Here is an 18,875-nt window from a genome sequence, read left to right on the forward strand (position 1 = left end):
ACTGTAATACAGGTAACACCTTAGGAGGGGTTAGCTTAAAGCAGAATTTAAGAAATGTTGGAAAGCAAGGCAAAGAGCGTGGAGGGGAGAACGGGAAGAGGGGGTGATGTGTAAGTAGAGATCAATTTTGCATCAGACTGGCTCTGGCTCTACAAAATCATTTTATGTATATGTACTTCCTGGATTTTCAAAAAGCAAACCAAAAGGAAATCCATCTTTTGTATCATCTTGTTGAAAGACAGCCATTAGCACACTTAACGTTTACTGAAATAAAGTAAGACTTGCCTTGTGGGTGGGATGTCTTTTTCTTCCATGTCTCAGTCTTTGTATTTCTCATGCTCTGATCATGGCCCACTTGAGGCACTGTCAAATTTCACTGACCCCTGGAACTATTGTCTCCTGCCAATCTATGTCCAGCTAGGCAATAAGGGGTCACTAAGAGAATTCAGGTGAATCTAGGAGTGCAGCTCAGCTTTTTAAAAATTTTATTGGAGTATAGTTGATTCACAATGTTTTGTTAGTTTCAGATGTACAGCAAAGTGATTCAGTTATACATACACATATATTCATTATTTTTCAGATTCTTTTCTCATATAGGTTATCACAGAATACTGAGTAGAGTTCCCTGTGCTATACAGTAGGTCCTTGTTGGTTATCTACCTTATGCATAGTAGTGTATGTTCATCCCAAACTCCTGATTTATCCCTCCCCCGCCCCCATGCTTCCCCTTTGGTAACCCTAAGTTTGTTTTCAATATCTGTAAGTCTTTTTCTGTTTTATAAATAAGTTCATTTGTATCATTTTTAAAAATTAGATTCCACATATGATATCATGTGATATTTGTCTGTCTAGGTCTAGTATGATCATCTCTAGGTCCATCCATGTTGCTGCAAATGGCACTATTTCATTCCTTTTTATGGCTGAGTAATATTCCATTGTATATGTATGTACCACATCTTCTTTATCCATTCCTCTGTCTATGGACATTTAGGTTGCTTCCATGTCTTGGCTACTATAAATAGTGCTGCGATGAACATTAGGGTGCATGTATCTTTTCTAATGCCAGCTGTGTGTATGCATATGTGGATGTGCATACATATGTCCAGCTACCACCCAGGTTTGCCCACGCCAGGGAAAGGAGGGACACAGGATGGATATCATCAGGGAATAATATGGAAACATTTGCGCTTGTTTGAAATTTATTTCTGGTATTTTTATCCTCCCTCTTCTATCTCACCCTGCCCTCAATCTGCTTGTTTAGGCAGATGATGATTGATAAGTCAATACAGTTGACTTTTGAACAATGAAAGGGTCAGGGGTGCCACCCCCCCCCCCAAATAATCAGAAATCCGCCTATAACTTTACAGTTGGTCCTCCATATGTGTGGTTGGTTGAATCTGGATTCAGCTAACTATGGATTTCGTAGTACTGTAGTATGCATCTATTGAAAAAAACCCCACATACATGTGAACCTAGGCAGTTCAAACCCGTTATTCAAGGGACAACTATAGTTTTTTCTAAGCATGTTCTCGTTGACAGCAAGAAGGAAAGGCATTACTGATTTTAAAAATATATACATTTGTATTAATTCTCCCATAAAATTTGAGAGCTGGCTGTGGTATAATTGCTAACAAAAATTATACTGAAAGATCATCTTTGCAAGTCAGTGGGTTTGTAATTAGTTCACAAGAACGGTGCCTTTAAATACCTAATTAGCTAAAGGCCAAGTCCTCATCTAGGCAAACCATCTCTCTATCCTTTTTTCTCTGCAGAGTGGAGGTGGTAGCCTTTCCCTTCCACCTGCAGTCCTCCCAGGAAATATTTCAAAGTCTGCCTGCTTCACTGTGTCTATGCCAACCTACAGAGGGTTGTTCTGCTACAGTGATCACCAAAGCCACTTCCCTTGAAAGCAAATGGCGATGCAATAAGTTGCATTTGCTTTCCCATAAAAATGAATTGACATAATTTGATCCAGTCTTCTTTCCAATTTAAAAGGACATGAAAATAGTCTGCTGAATGAGGGCACATGCAGTAATATGTACTTGAGTTGAGCACATCACTAATATCAGCAGAAAGGTAACTACTAATCAGCTTAACTGCTTTGCCCATGAGAAGAAAATAAAAAAACTTAACTCTTGCTGGATAGAAGCTCACTGTCTAAATTAAGGTTAGTTAGCTCTTTAGTCTTTTTTACATTTCAAGTTCTCCCATTAGAATGTCCGTGAAGAAATGTTATCAGAATGCTAATCCCAATTCTTAGGTCTCCTGGAGGCACACAGGGTCTTCCCATTAGCAACAAAAGTGTGACATTGCCTACCTATCTGATAGTGTTTTGAGAGATTTCCCAAATAACTGAGAGAAACAAACTTTCATCACAGAGTTCAAATATTTAATGACAAAATTAGAGTTTGCTGTATTAGTGAATCACAGAGCAGGTGTTACTTGTCTCTGAAAGGAACAAAAATGATATTTGACATCTTAGGGAACTTCTGAAGAATTAATAACTGTACAACAGACATCAGCAATGTCACAATTCTAAAAATTAAAAGCGAAACCTATCTTTAATATCCTTTATTGAGGGCATTCTGTAAATATTTTTACATAAATGCATAACCTTTGTTAGCCACAAAAGTAGTATTAAGACAGATTTCACTGTAATTTTAAGTCTAACACATTATTTTTTCAGAGCTTAAAAAAGTTAACTACTGATCTTGTTACATTTTACAAATACCTTCAATATGAAACATTAACCTGAATCACTACTTCCTGTACACGGGTACCTAATAGTACTAGGGAAGAATACTATAGCTACATTCCAGGAAGAAGTGAGAACACTGAGAAGTCTCTTTTCTTTACGAGTTGTCAATACAATTTAAGAAATCCTTCACTGAAATGTAGTATTTCCAAAACTCAATAGTGAGGTGCAGAAATGAAACAAAGAAATTAAATGTCTTTTAGCAAGCCACTGAATTGGTCCCAAATAATGTGAGTCGTTTTAGCAATTTTCTCTAGGTTAGATTGTATTAATATTTTGTATTGAAGCACCTTCTACAAAAGGATAGCAAAGAACCTCACGTACGTCATCACAGGGCTCGCTCCTGTGCAAGAAGTCAGGAGGTCCAGGAGGGACTGGGGTTGCTGTTTGGCCTCTTCTGTGGGCAGAGGCCTAGGTAGTAGGACTTGGACACAGGGAGGTCAAGGACATGACCACAGCCTGGAAGCAAATCAATAGAGGAAGGTAATAACAATGCAGATAGGCTTTCTTCAAATCCAGGATATTTCCAAGAAGACTTAAGTCCTAAAAGGATAAGCAGAGAGTGAGGAAAGAGGGCAAGATGTGGAGTACTTATATTTATGAAGAGTAACTATCACAAGTCTACTGGAGAGGAAAAAAATCTCAAATTTCACAGTATGCTTATGACCTCACCCTCTGCTACTTTAGAAGCAGCTTCACAAACACTGTTGTTAGATACTTGGCGACAGATTGAGTTTGGCTGATTGTCAGGGCGTTTTAGATTTACCATTTCAATTATTTATAACAACTATCTATCTGAAGCTAGAATTCAATTTGGGAAGATGAATATATCTGTGTGTGCGTGCGCACACGTGCATTTTCTATACTGAGGCCTGCAAAGAAAACCTATTTGGTGTGATATTTTCAGCTTTTCTTAGAAATTGTAAATGCTTTTAATGGTACTCACCAGATAGCAAGTTCCTTGCTTCTTTAAACTTTTAAGACACCAAAAGAAAAGTACAAAACATTATAGTACACTTATATAGTTTACCCTATAAATTATACAGAGAGTTTTCTTGAACTGGATCATCTCCCTAAGAGGATTCAGAAATTTGTCTCTGGCAAATCCCATCTCCCTTTTGACACATAGTGACTAAGATCATTTTCCCCCACAATAGCCCAATTTTCTATCTCCCTGGGAATGCTTTATCAGGGGAACTTAAGCTATTTAGATCAGCATAAATAATCCCAAAGTCATCATATGCTGCTATGTAAGAGCCTGCAATACACAGGGCCTCAATGGGTAGGAAGGAATAGAAAGGGGTCCTGAAGATCCAGGCAGCTTAAAAAAATCAATGCATGGCAGCGGGAGGCTGAGAATGTATCTGGGATGTACAGCTTGCCTCCTTGTTTCAGGAAGACAAAGCACAGCTTTTATATTTAGCATTTTAACCTTCTAAGAAACCAAACTCCCAGACTGAAAATCCAGGCTTGTGTTGAGTGATACAAAATCAGGAGCTGTATGAACCAACCTCATTCAGTCTGACTGCAATGTAAAGGCTTCATGACCTGTGCTGTTTTATGTCAGACCAGGCAAGTTGCAATTACCATGAAATGCAATTTGTCAAGAAACCCACACTTTAAATTAGGTTAATAGACAGCAATAACATCAAAACCTCCAGAAATCAGATACCAAGAACCAAAGGCCATTTCCCAAGGACATCATGAAGGCATCTCTAAAAAGGCATGACTTTGTAAAAAGAGAAAAAAGATTTTAAATGTAGTATCTTTTCACATTATCCTTTACACAGACCTTTATCTGGACAAATCAATTCTTGATAAAAATCCAGGCTCTTTTCAAGACAAGCTACCGTAATTTGGGACAGTGACAAACATTCATGAATGCACAGAGGTTTTTAAATAGGCTTTTCCTTAGGTCTTTAATCTCAAATTTTTATCCTTTATATGGTAATTGTAAATAATCAGCCTGGAAACAAGTAATGGAAGAATTTAAACTGTAGCTCAGAAAGTAGATTTCTATCTGTGATTCTGATTTGTTTTTTTGAATGCTGGTGATGGCTCATGCAAAAAGTTACTACACAAAAAGCAAAATCTAAGACTGCTGTTTCCCCTGATAAATCCAATTGTTTTTTCTAATACAGATTTGTGTCTCAGGATATAGAATCTTAACCTTCAAATTAAGAGTACCTAAGAGACTGAGTGAAGCCAGTCACTGCTTGACTTTTATTTCCAACCAGGAACAATAACATCTGATGTCACCACATTAAAATGTCTTCCTGCTTAATATCAGGGAAAAAATACAGTCTAGACCTAGCTCAATATATCATTTGGTCAGAATTTCATATTCAAACAACCAAAAAAAAAAAAAAGAAAGCCTTAGAGAGAAAACACATACAGACACACGCATACGCACAGTGGGAAAAAAATAAAGCTGATGCTTGCAGCATTTCTTAGCAAGATTATTAGGGAAATGTATAAACACAACACCTTTTCTCTCATATTAACATCTGAAAAGGAAAAATAACCTAAATGTCCACATTTTGGGGAAAAAAGAAGCAAGCGGAGGTCCAGAATTCTTGTAAAAACTGCTGAACAAACTTCATTTTCTCTTAAGAGGTCACCGGGAGAGGCAGTTTCTCAACATTTGTGCTTCATGGCAAGCTAAGGAGAGAAAGGGACATAAGTAAGATGTTATCAGCAGTGGGGAGAGTTCCTTTGCTGCTCCTTCCCCACATCCGCGATGAGAGGCAACACCAAGATACTTCTTGCTGTGGCAGATCACCATTACAGTTCACAGTGGCACTTAGTAAATGTGCAGCATGTCCCTAAACAGTCCACTGAGCACTGCATTTGTTACTCGTCCTTACACCTTGTTGGTGTATGTGTCCAGGTCAGGGAGGGTGCTACGTGATGTTCCTTCATGCCGCTGAAGGAGCAAATGGAAGAGCCAGAGTAGAGGCAGAATGAGTGACCTACCCTAGAAACAAAGGCCTCTGGGCTCCCAGGTTACTAGTTATCCAGGAAGACCAACACTCTCCAAATGTATTAACTGACATCTCGTAAGGTATTAAAAATCACCAACTGTAGAGAAACAAACAAGCTGCAATAATCCACGTAATATCCTGGACATTCAACCAGGTCCAAAGCACTTGACAATTAGACTGTTTTACCAACCAGGACTGAACAATAGACCAAATTCAGACTTTGACTTACTGCTCCCACTGGTATTTGAAAAATGTGGTTTGTTGAAATGTTGGATCTTTATAAATGGGAACACCAAATACCGCTGTATCATTCAATAGCTTCCCAAGCCCAGCTGGAGTCCATGATAATATATTTAAGGAAATGTATGCAGGTACAAAACATACAATTAATCTGACATTGCCTTCCTTAGCCAGATCCCTTCCAAGGAGCCCATATACTGAGGTGAAGCAGAAGGCAGGGTTGAGGCTGAATTGTGATCCCTCATGTGTCTAAGAGTCTGATGTTAGGAATTAATCCCTGAGACTGGGGCTGGAGTTACTGGGGGTAGTCGTGTCGCTAAATTAATCTCTACTTGGGCACCGTCAGCTGGAAGAGCTCCAGGTGCCTGTACCTGGTGAAGCCAGCCTAAGTGAAGACCCCCCCAGGGATCTTTTGCAGTGCTGATGCCAACAGCCAGTCAACTGTCAGATGGTGTTTGTGAAGCCCTGAGTGTGTCCAGGCTGCTGTGCTAAGTGCTGTGGGTTTTGCCAAGAAGGCTAACTCCTGAACTCCAAGAGTTTACAGTCCAGGGAACATGGTGGGTGGAAATGGCAGAGCCGGGGCTCTCTCTCAGATCCGTCCCACTCCCTGGCCACACTCTTGAGCCCCTCCACTGTATGGCCTCCACTTCTTGCTCCGTCTCTAGTTTTAATACATTATTTAGCAATGTGGACCATTCAAATCAACACAGGGCTGTTAAGCGTTGTGCATCATAAATACCAACCATAAATATTTGATCAGTGCTACTGTCCTGTTATGCACTCAGCGGTTAACCTTCAGCTAATGGGCTTTGCCAATTTACCCACAGCCATTAATCCTCAGCAGCGATTCTGTTGCTTCTCACACCAGACCCTGGTTACCTCTCCAGTGCAGCTGGGACTGGCGCTAAGGGGAGCCCCAGCTGGGCGGGGACGTGCCAGTTCAGCTTTGCAGAAGTACAGCTGGATTGGACATTTTGCCATTTGAGGTATTTTTGCGTAAAGGCGCATCATTTCCACGCTACCTCGTTTTGTTTTTTCTTTAACTTCCTGGGAGTTAGAAGCTTTAGAATATGGAAGGCGTGCTGCTGTTGCTTCCCTGCTACAAATCTGCTGTATGACCTTGAGCTCTAAGTCACAATTGCTCCGTACCTCAGTTTCCTCATGTCTGTAACTATCATCTCCAACTCAAATGCTTATGGGTTAATGTAGATGTCAGAGTTCCTACAGAAGAGAAGTTAAAAACTTCCTTTTGCTCTATTTTTGTTTTCTTAATGTTTCATGGAACGCTTTCTCTTTCAAAGCTGTGTAAATGACTCCATCTAAATAATAACAATAATAGAAAAACCAACAATAATAGAAAAAGTTGTTACTCATACAGGGGGTATTTTTTAAGAGGCCTGGACTCTTGAGGTCCCTTCTAGCTCAGACCCACAGGGAGGAGATGACCGTGGTAGGGACAGAGGCAGCCATTCCCTGCCCGTGAGGGAAACGCCGCTCACCACTCCCTCCCCTACAAACGTGCGCTTGTGCAAAAACAGGGCAGATCACTGTTCTTTTCTGTGGGAAATAAACAGCATCTGAGGATGCCTAGGTGTGGGTATCCCTCTCGCCTGCTGACTCACCAGCCAAGGCAGGCGTCAAAGCACTGTTGCACTTTCTGAAGCAGAGGAGCGTGAGCAGGCCTGCTCTGTGGCTGAGCTGGACTTCCCTAAGGTCTGAGACTGTACCAAGCTCATAGTTCAGGAAGGAACCACGCTTCCCAAGCCAGGCTGAACAGAGCTGGGGGAGAAGGGGTGCAGACACATTTCCACTGGCTCTGCAGGAGCCAAGCTCCCACTTGTCTTGATGGCAGGCTCCCACAAAGGTGATCCACTCACTAATGTACCTGGGTCACTGTAGGAGTCCTGGGAAAATCGAGAAAGCCGGAGATAGCCTCTTCTATTGCAATCCGGAAGGTGTGCCCTACTCTCCAGCTGAGGTGGCATGCTCTTGTTCAACCAGGGAGCCCAGAGGAACTGTCACCCAGCACTGCCTTTCTCTGTCAGGACTCTAACAAGTGCACTGTGTCTCGACATCTAAACACAGCCCACTCTTTATGAGTCAACAGAGGCACGTTTGGGGAGGCAGTGGTGGAAGGCCTGGGTTCCGTCTCTGAACTCTCTCCTCACCAGTAGGCATGGTAGGGGCTCAGCCAGTGAAATGACATCTTCCCAGACAGCCTACACTAGTGGGACAAATCAGGAGTCCTGGTCCCTGGGAAAATAGCCACACCTAATCTCAAGAGGTCAACCTCTTCCTGAGGAATCCTGCCCATGCTGGTGATTCATAAGCACACATCCCAGACTTGCAGTTTTAGAAAACTGCAAGTCTGGTTATTATTGTGTCTCTCTCCTACTCCCTCAAACACACTAAGAGACACTAGCAACCCCTCCCCACCACCCTTACGCCACCCACAGGAGAGGAGAAGCCGAAGTAAGTGGAGACTGCCCCCTGCCGCGTCCATCTCTAAGGAAATAGGTAACTGGTTGGCACCAGTCCTCCCAGTGGTCAAAGCCAGAGACCCCTGTGCCTTTGGTGGCCTAATCAGTTTCTGTTCTGACAGGTCCTGTTTGCAAGGGCTGCTCTGTGTTTAGAAAGTGTCAGCATTCAGCAGGAGGCCCTCCCACCCCCCTTTGGAGGGCATAAAATCTTCACCACCAGTCCCCCCCACCCCTGTGCTGGGATCCTCAGTCACATTTCTCCAACCCTCTACAGTGCTCATCATGTGATGGAATGGAGCAGGCTCAACAGAAACCATTTTTATGGAAACAGTTATAACTAATATTAACTGAGGTTTATATGCACCAAGTATTGTGCTAACCAATTTATAGGTTTGAATGCATTCAATTCTCTCAACACCCTAAGAGAAAGGTACTATTATTAGTTAGCCCTATTTTACTGATGAGGAAACTGGGGCTTAGAGAAATTAAGCCCCTGCCCAAGGTCATGGAGTTGCTAAATCAAACACAAGATGTTAACTACCATACCATACAGTCTTCCCAACTACCTAGCAAACTTGGCCACAGTATCAGGGAAACAGGGTGACCAGGGCCAAGAATTCTGGCCATCTGGTTAGGTTATCCAACCCCAGTGTTTGTATGACCTCCTCTGAGGCGGACAGTGACATGGATGACCTCCAGGTATTGTCTATTCCGCATTAGGAAGGATGATTTCACAGACTTCCCTGGTAACCTGATTCATGGCCTAATCATTAACCTGAACTCTTATTTTAGCAGAACGTTATCAGTGTACCACTGAGTGCTCTCTTCTGTATAACAAGACACGAAAGAGAATTGCTGCAATACCGCCCTTCCCAGACCTGAAGACAATTAAAAAATAATTCCTGTAGTCTTCTCTTCTCCAAATCAACACTTTAAATGTTCCCCCAGACTTCCGCTGCCCACCCCCCTTTTAAATCACTACAGTTGCTGTTGCTATAAATGAGGTTGGGTAGGAATTCTAACATCTCCACTCCATCATTATTTCTATATCACAAAGGCTGCAGAAGGGATGAGGGGAACCACAATTCTGAGCTTGCTCCCTCTGTGACAACTGCAGCAAGACAGGCTCTGGCCCCCAGCAGGGCTGCCTGCATTTTCAGCCAGGTTTGAACTCCAAATGGGCCCCTAAGGCAGCAGTACAGTAAGACACTGTCATGATAGGGAATTGATGACACAACGAGACAGGTCTGTGCGAAGGGGATGCAGGAAGGGCAGGCTAGATGCATCCACTCAGATCTGGATCTGCAGTCGGGCCTGGGCTTAAGTCTCGGGAAGGGGCCAGCCTGGCTGAGCTGGGGAGATTTTTCCCGTTGCTTTTCAGGTTGTCCATTCTTGTTTCCCCAGCAAAAGCGGGGTTTTCTTTTGAAGCAAATTAATTTTTTCCCCAAAGGTCACCTGAAAAGCCTATCTTGAAAGGCCAGATCATGAGTCTGACATGCCAACAATTACCAGCCAAAGTTTTTTCTGGAAACCTAAATTCAAATCACTAGCCAGAAAGGAGCTGCCCTTTGATCCAAAGTACAAGAAGAGTAATAAATCCTCTTTTATCACCTGACCAACAGGGCTTCTCTTTCCTTTGGTTTGTGACTGCCTTAGATAGCTGGCTGCCAATAAAAACTCCCCCTTCCCCTTCTGAAAGGCACATTTCAGTGCATGTGTGAATGTGCATGTGTACACCTGAGGCATGTGGAAAACACCATTCTCTGGACCCAGAGGCAGGTGGGAATTTTGCAGGCAGCTCTGCACTAGTCAGGTCAACCTTAGAGGTCCAAGGCCCCTCCACAGGGGAAACTAGCCCTGAGGTGCCCTGGGACTAGAATTTGCTTTTTATATAGTAAAGAGGTAAGAACACAGGATGCGAGGCTCATGACCAGAAAAGGACAGCATGGAAAAGTAAGCACAAGAGCCCACAGTCCTCTTTCAAGCACTGGCTAACAGAGGAGGGATATTCTGACACCTGTCCTACCCCCACCCCCATCCTGTTCCCTGAAACTTGAGCCTTAAACTTCTGGGTAGGAAGTAAAGATGGTCCACATTTCCCAAAGATACGGGGTCAGAGACAGGGATGAAGACAGCAGAAACGAGATAACCAAAGAAACAGGTCCAAGAAGAAATCTTCCCAACTCTGGTACTTACTAAGTAGCAGAAGGAAACTGTATACAGGGGCCAAAAAAAAAAAAGGCTTGACTTTGTGCCTCCCACCTGGGAAACATACCGAAATAAAGTTCTGGGCACCAAAGCTCCCTGACAACCCAGAGCTGAGCCCTCGGCCACACTGCGGGACCCACCTTGTGTGCAGTTTCTGCAAACTGCTGGGCGCTGTTCTTCATGTCTTCCGTCTTCTCCTCTGCGCGGCCTAAGCGCTCCCCGCGCTCGTTCAAGGCCTGGCTCGCTTTCTGCACTGCACTGGTCACGCTGTCGGCCGCTGAATGGAGGATGCTGTTTCCTGAAAGGGGACAGGAAGAACATCAGAAGCTGGCTCGGCTGACCTACAGTGACACCCCCGCCCAGGGTGAGCACCCCGAAAAAGCAAGATGGGTCAGACTCTGGAAAGGCCTTGAGTGTCTAGGAAACAAGTCGACTTTTCTTCTGACTTGGTCTGACTGACTCACTTTTAGGAAGAATACCCACTGACTGTAGGACCTGGGCAAGTGCTGAAGGCTTCTTTCGCAGCCCCATCACTGATAGCACTCATTTCCATTCTACCGGCATTCTGTTTGGTGAGGCTCAGAAGAGCGGGGTCCATCTGAATTTAGGACTTGGCTTGCAAAGGTAGATGGAAACTCTAACAAGTCCATAGTATTAGGCAAGTTCAGTGAGACATAACTGGATCATATGAGCATTTCCTCTTGACCTGGGGTTTAGATGGATAACCACAGGAAAATTGGGAGTACAGAACTTCTCCAGATATGATGCTCTGTATTCCTTTCAACTGTTCCCTTCCATTTTACCCCCTTCACCCCTACATGCATAGCCCCACATAAGAAGCTATCGATCAGTCTCAAAGTTCAGAGGAGGTATGTCAGTTCCCAACCTTGAATCCCGAGCCATGGCCTGGTTGGTTGGTCCTCTTTGCCTCTGATCTCAGGTATATGAAATATGGGGCCTCAGCACTGTACTTAGCCAGCAGGTAAAAAACAGTGACAGAAACCTGTCCCAGAAGGAACTTAGCACTCCCAGATTCATGAATGAGGATACTGAGAAAGTTGAAAACCATCACATTTCAAATGGTTATGCATCCCTGACATCCCAGGACTGGAAAAGAGAATTCAACAGTGATGAAGTGGCAGATGCATAACCCATGGAGACCTAGAAACTTGCCAAATTACAACCAAAGGAGATTTATAGCTGTATTTTGTTAATGCTGAGTGGAAGATGGTTAAATGGCATTTTATATAATAGCTTTATGTCTTTGAATAAGTTTTTATTACATCATTTAACTTTGTACCTGGGATGGATACATCTAGCCATAGACAGCTTTTAATAGAAACGTAATTTCCACTGGTCTCAGCTGCAAAGGCTTCCTCATTTCTCCTCTGTGGGAACAGTCTGTGGTTTGTGGAAAAGGATCTCAGGCAAAGAAAGTGCCTGCCCCAGAGGAAGCACTTTGTAAATGGTTTTCCACTTTTCTTCTTTAGGGGTGGATTTCAAGGGCTTCCACTCTGCACTAGGGGAGGAGAATGGAGTTAGCTTACTATTACTCAGCTGCATCAACCACTGCTGGAGCCAGGATAAGTCAGCACAGATTAACAGAGGAGATGTGGCTCTGGAGAAACTGGCTGAATGCAAGGGTTGGAATGGAAGGTCTGTCTAGGTCTTCAGAACAGATTTAGGAGGAGAAATCTGGGTTCCCATCTGCTTTCATATCATGGTTATGATTATAGCCTATCACCACTGCTTCATATTTGAATAGCATTTTGCAATCATAAAGCATCTTTACAAATATTGTCTCATTTGATTGTCACAGAAATCCTACTGAGAAGACTGAGACTAGGTGAGGTTCAGGGCTTCCACAAGATCATGTCACTAGGGAAGTGACATAGCTAGCACTGGAACCTGGTTTCCCAATGCCTTTTCCTTATTCTGTACCTTCCTCTCTGCAGGTGTGGCGTTGGTCATGGAAAGCCATCACTATGTGAGAACACCAGCATAGATAGGTTTTGATAGGTTATTTCCCAAGGTAATGCCTGACTGTTTCTGTCCTAAAGAAACCTATTCCTCTTGGTAAATGAAGAGTTATTGCCTAAGCTGCATTGCAAGCCAGGTGCTCCCAAGAAGGAACAGGCCAATGGGAAAGAAGAAGACAGTGAAGGGACTGACGGTGCCGAGGAGTTGGGGGAGGGCACAAGAAAACCTCCCCTTTCTGCTTCCTTCCACATGCCCACAGCGTAGCCGCCAGAGGCTAGAGAAAAGATGGGGCAGGGTACCTGCAACCCCACAGCCAGGAACAGCTGCATTAAGCCAAAGGGATTTTAGAATTAGTTATCATAAAATCAAGAGGGTATATAACCAGGATGGGTTTTCTCCCCATTGGAACTGACCCTCATGGTGCCCTCAAAGTGAGACACATCTGTGTTTCTAGAATGAATCTGCTTTGTGTGAGCCATACTGTTTTCCTGTCATGACTTTCTTAATCTTGTACAGACGTCAGATCAACACTGCACCCAGTTTTATATGATACTGTTTAACCAAGAGTTGTTATAACTAAAAGAGAACCAAATGCTGTCTTCATTATTCAGTGATGACACTGCTGACCACTATCAATAAAAAATCCACCTCCAGTTATTTTCAGCCATGAGGATGGATCTGAACAAATCTCATCACCTCAGTTGAAATGTCCTCCCCTGGTTTCAATTCTACCTGTATTTCAGGCTCAGTGAAGTCCCATCGCCTCTATCAAGGTTCAGGTCAATTACATTCTCTTCTCAGCTTTGTAAGAACTGTCTATATCCTTCTTGGGTGATTGATCAGGTACAGTCACGGGCAACTCTTCTACCTCATTTCTTCACCCATAGATGCAGTGACTTCCCAGCTGGATTATATATTCCCCGAGGGCACCCTTTCACTCTGCTGACCATTCCCGAAATCTTGAATCTTCCTACTCTAGATTCGGGTCTCCCGCTTGCTTGCTCTATTCTCTCTGATATCTTGCAAATGCTGTAATTCCAGGGTTCTGTCCTTGGCCCTCTTCTCTTTCTCATTCTGCAGACTCTCCCTAGGACAATTCTACTCAGCTCATAGCTTCAATGACCAAATTTTTGCTTTTTTCTAGGTTGTGCTGCTGAGGCTCCAGACCCATGTTTTCTTACTGGGCAACTTCAGGTGAGTCACCCAAAGTCATCTTGAATTCGGTATGTCTACACCTGACCCCATTATCACACCTGCTTTTCCTTTGGGGTCCCCTGCTCAGTCAATAACTCCACTATCTGCCCAGCTTGCTCCTCAATTCAGAAATCTGGGAGTCCAGTCCAGATTCCTCCCTTACTTTCACCACATACAACTACAAGTCACCTGCTATCCAGCTCTCTGCTCTCTGCCCTCTTTGCCAGCTTCATTATCTCTGCATTGATCCAGTCCCTCTTCCCTTCAGAGATGTAGCAATAGCCTTTTGTTGTTAGGTGTCCCCACACCTTTTCTGGTTCATCTGCCACACATTTCTATAGTACACTTTTAGAAAGGCAAATTTGTTACCATCTTCTCACTGCTTCCAAGAAAAAACTGAGACCTGCCCTGCCTCACTCTCAGCTCATCTTAGAACCTCATCCATTTTTCCTCTCCCTAGCGACCTCCAATCCCACGCCTTGCCAAATTACCTAACTTTTCGCAGAAGTGTCATGTCTCTTTTCCCTGTATGCTTCTGTGCTTGCTGCTACCTCTGTGTGAACTGTGAGTCTCACCTTAGCCTTCCCACTTACTCCTATGTCCTTCAGTACACTTCAGACCCCTTTCCTAGGAAAGACTGTCATGTCTAGCCCACCCTAAACCATTGTTGCCCCCAACATACACATTATCTTGTGTCTATCTCAAATGGTGCATTTATCATAATGCATGTAATTGCTGGGTATCTAGTGTGAGCTCCTTGAAGGCAGGGGCTGGGCCTTTCTCACTTTTGTATTTGCAGTCCCTGGCACATAGGAGAGACTCAATAAATGTTGGTTGGCTTAGAGGCAGGAAAAATATATCACCCTTCTAATGATTTCTCCATGGCTTAGCAGAGGGTTGGACACATGACTGATGCTGTTACATGATCTAACTAGGTCTTCAAATTCTAAACTTGCCAAATGACTAAGGGTTTAGTCTGTGTCTAATGAAGCCAGCTATCTCACCCAGAGATTGTGCCAGGAATTCAATGAATTAAGTCAACAACAAAATTCAAAAAGGGGAATGCTTTTGCTATAGCGAAAGCGAAGAGAAAGTTGGTAAAAAAATCTGTGGTTACCAGCCTTAAAATAAACAACTGCAAGGTATAAAAATAACAGAAGTTAAATAGCTTTTAAATCCAATGCAAGAATAGCAGTTGCCTGACCACTTACTATGTTCTAGGCACTTACTGAAATCTGCTCCTCACAACAGCCTTATGCGATGGCACATCACTGATCCCATTTTTACCAATGGGAGCACCAACAGAGAGAGAGAGAGGGCTAGCAGTGCACCAAGGATCCCACAGTAAGTGAAGAGCAGAGCTAGGTTTTGAACTCAGGAAGCCCAGCTCCAGAGCCAGTTCTCTTACTCACTGTTATATTGGCTCTCCATGGGAATTTTCTTGTATTTGAGATTGATAGTCTGCATTAACTGTATGGAATGAAGGCTTCAGTGTAGCAGTTCCCAAAGCATTTCTTAAAGCCATAATACAAAAGAAAACATCTTGTCATTATTACAAGCTAAAATAACTTACTATAGAAAATTCAGAATGCATATTACTATAAAAAGGCAATAAAATCATGTAGTATTCAATTGCTTAGAGATAACCACATTTACATTTATGGTACATTTTATTCTAGTAATTTTTCTAAAACATGGTTGTGGCTATACTATATATAGTTAATATTGTATCCTATTGTGGGTACTTTCCCATGCCATGGAAAATTCTTTGAAAATACTGTTTATAATGGCTACATAACACTGTTGTAATTTATTCAATTATTTCCCTTTTCAATATTGGGTGCGTGTCCAAAAGTGTCCATCCTTCCTTCCTTCCTTCTGTGCACACCATTATATTTCAACTTCTGTATACACTGCAGTGTGCTCACCACCAAAAGCTTAGTTTCCATCTGTCACCATACAGTTGACCCCCTTTTTATCTATTTCATCCTCCTCCGACCCCCTTCCTCTCTGGTAACCACTACTCTGTTCTTTGTATCTACGTGTCTGTTTTCCTTTTGTTTGGCTTGTTCATTTTTTAAAAAATTAATTTTAACTTAAAAAATATTCCACATATGAGTGAAATCATACTATATTTGTATTTCTCTTTCTGATTTATTTCACTTAGCATAATACCCTCAAGGTCCATCCGTGTTGTCACAAATGGCAAGATTTCATTTTTTTATGGCTGAGTTCCATTGTCTATACACACACACACACACACACACACACACACACACACACCCCATATCTTCTTTATCCATTCATCCATCAGTAGGCTCTTAGGTTGTTTCCATATCTTGGCTTTTAATAAATAATGCTGCAGTGAACACAGGGGTGCATATACCTTCTTGAATTAGTGTTTTCATATTCTTCAGATAAATACCCAGAAATGGAATAGCTGGATCATATGGTAGTTTAGTCTTAATTTTTTGAGGACTCTCCATATTGTTTTTTATAGTGGCTGTACCAATTTACATTCCCAAAAACAGTGCTGAGGGTTTCCCTTTCTCCACACCCTCTCTAACACCTTTTTGAAAATAATCATTCTAATGGGCATGAGGTAATATCTCATTGTGATTTTAATTTAAATTTCCCTAATAACCAGTAGAATTAAGAAAACAGTTCTGTTTACCATTGCAACAAAAAGAATACCTAGGAATAAATTTAACAAAGGAGGTAAAAGATCTACACACTGACAACTGTAAGACACTGTTGAAAGAAACTGAAGACACAAAGACATGGAAAGATATTCCATACTCATGGACTGGAAGAATTAACACTGTTAAAAATATCCATTACCTAAAGAAATTTACAGGTTAAATGCAATCCCAATGACATTTTTCACAGAACTAGAACAAAAAATCCTAAAATTTATATGGAACCACAAAAGACCCCAGATGGTCAAAGCAATCTTGACAACAAAGAACAAAGCTGGAGGTATCACACTCCCTGATTTAAAATTATACCGCAAAGTTATATTTAATCAAAAGAGTATGGTACTGGCAGAAAAACAGACATACAGATCACTGGAAATGAACTGAGAGCCGAGAAACAAATCCACACACACATGAAAAATTAATCTACAATAAGGGAGCAAAGAACATGCAACAGAGAAAAGATTGTCTCTGCAGTAAATGGTGCTGGGAAAACTAGACAGCCACGTGCAAAAGAATGAAACTAGACCACTATATTATACCATACATAAAAATCAACTCAAAATGGATTAAACACTTGAATGTAAGACCTGAAAGCATAAAAATCCTAGAAGAGAACATAGGCAGTATGCTCTTTAACTTTGGTCTTACCAGTATCTTTCTGGATATGTCTCCCCAGGCAAGGGAAACAGAAGCAAAATTAAACAAATGGGATTACATCAAACTAAAAAGCTTCTGCACATTAAAGGAAACCATCAAAAAAAAAAAAGACAACTTACTGAATAGAGCAAGGTATTTGCAAATCATATATCTGATAAGGGATTAATAAAGAAAATACATAAAGAACTCATACAACTTAATAACAATAAAAAACAAAAATTTAAAAATGGGCAGAGGATCTGAATAGGCATTTTTCCAAAGAAGACATACAGATGGCCGACAGACACATGAAAAGATGTTCAGCATCACTAATTATTAGGAAAGTTCTGTTTTTAAAATGAGGCTGCAGTTACTTTCTTGCATTTACACGCACACACACACAATCTTTGTCCATATCTCTGATAATTCCTCGAGATTAAACTGCTGGTTCAAAGGACATACACATTTTTGAGGCTCTTGGTGCATACTGAAAATTGCTTCCCTGAAAGACTCATTCAATATTCAGAACTATTCATTTGAGTGCATGCTATGTGCCAAGCACTGTTACGTTGACAAACTGGCAGAATGACTTTGAAGGAGTGATTTAAATTCTCTGATCTTTAGTTTCCTCATCTGTAACTCCACCTCATGTGGTTGTTGTAGAAGTTAAGATGAAGATGTATGTATACAAAGTGCCTACAGGTGCTCAGTGAATGTCTATCCCTCTACCACCCTAAGACCACATCTGCTCTCTAGGAACTTTGGAAAAACTGCACAATCCCACGCAATTCCTTTGCATGTTTCCTCTTTTATCTTGGGGCTAAGTGTCTTGAGGCTCTCAGGAGACGCTTAGATCTGTGTATACTTGCTGTGTGCACCTCAGAGAGAGCTGAACACATGCTCATTAAATCAAGGCATGCTTTGTAAAGAAGGATGCTTAACTCAAAAGTTGGGGCCCATCATATTGTGCTGAGTTAAATCTGGAAATAAAACAGTCTCCTGAGGCAGATAGAACAGTAATTCTCTCTAAATAGGCAGGAAGCATATTAATACCCACATTTATTCAAACAGTCTGAGAAGAGGCTGTCAACCACTGCAAATAATGTCAACTACTTTTTGAATTACAGTCTCTGAGAATAGAGCAGTCTTACTTCATTGATGTTGCATTCACATTGGTTCTGCTCAATATGTGCTTTAAAAAATATATTATGCTGGCATATTTTACATTAAGTGATTGAGAAGACTTTACTGAGAGAGCAATTTGAGATAAAGCTATAACGTTGTATTCAGTCACTGTTTGAAAACAATGAAAATAAATTTAAATGTATAGGAAAATGAGGGGAAAACAATAAGGTATATTGAAAAGTGACAATGGAAGAGAAAGAAGAGGAGGATTTTTTTTTAAAGCCCACAGACCACACCAACAAATATAAACATAATTTCTTTATATCATCCTAGACTTCAGGTTGTATCTTGGTAATCAAAATTCCTAATTCTATAGCTAGTAAAGAGTCAATTTAAATAGAATTTTCAGCAGGTATTTCCTATATTAAACACACATGTAGACATATGAAGTGCAAAATACTCATCATGTTTGGAAAAAAGCAGGAAAATCATCTAAAAAATAAATGATTGATAAACCTATGGCAGTCTATACTTGGAGTTGAGTAAATATGGTCATCTCAGGGCACTCTTTTAA

At 41.7% G+C, this 18,875-nt stretch overlaps 1 protein-coding gene across 6 annotated transcripts in view; it reads right to left on the bottom strand.

The window, feature by feature from the left end:
- Positions 1–650: 650 nt before the first annotated feature.
- STXBP6 (syntaxin binding protein 6) overlaps positions 651–18,875 on the bottom strand; it is a 263,219-nt gene continuing 244,994 nt past the window's right edge. For all 6 annotated transcript variants that reach the window (XM_082619220.1, XM_082619222.1, XM_082619224.1 and 3 more), the window contains exons 5-6: positions 10,808–10,965; positions 651–5,416 (exon numbers count right to left, since the gene is read on the bottom strand). In XM_082619220.1, the coding sequence (XP_082475346.1) occupies positions 5,393–5,416; positions 10,808–10,965 (182 nt within the window). In that variant the 3' untranslated portion in view covers positions 651–5,392. The remainder of the gene's footprint in view (positions 5,417–10,807; positions 10,966–18,875) is intronic.

Source organism: Mesoplodon mirus (genome assembly GCF_964341445.2).
Source record: "Mesoplodon mirus genome assembly, chromosome: 4".
Taxonomy (NCBI): domain Eukaryota; kingdom Metazoa; phylum Chordata; class Mammalia; order Artiodactyla; family Ziphiidae; genus Mesoplodon; species Mesoplodon mirus.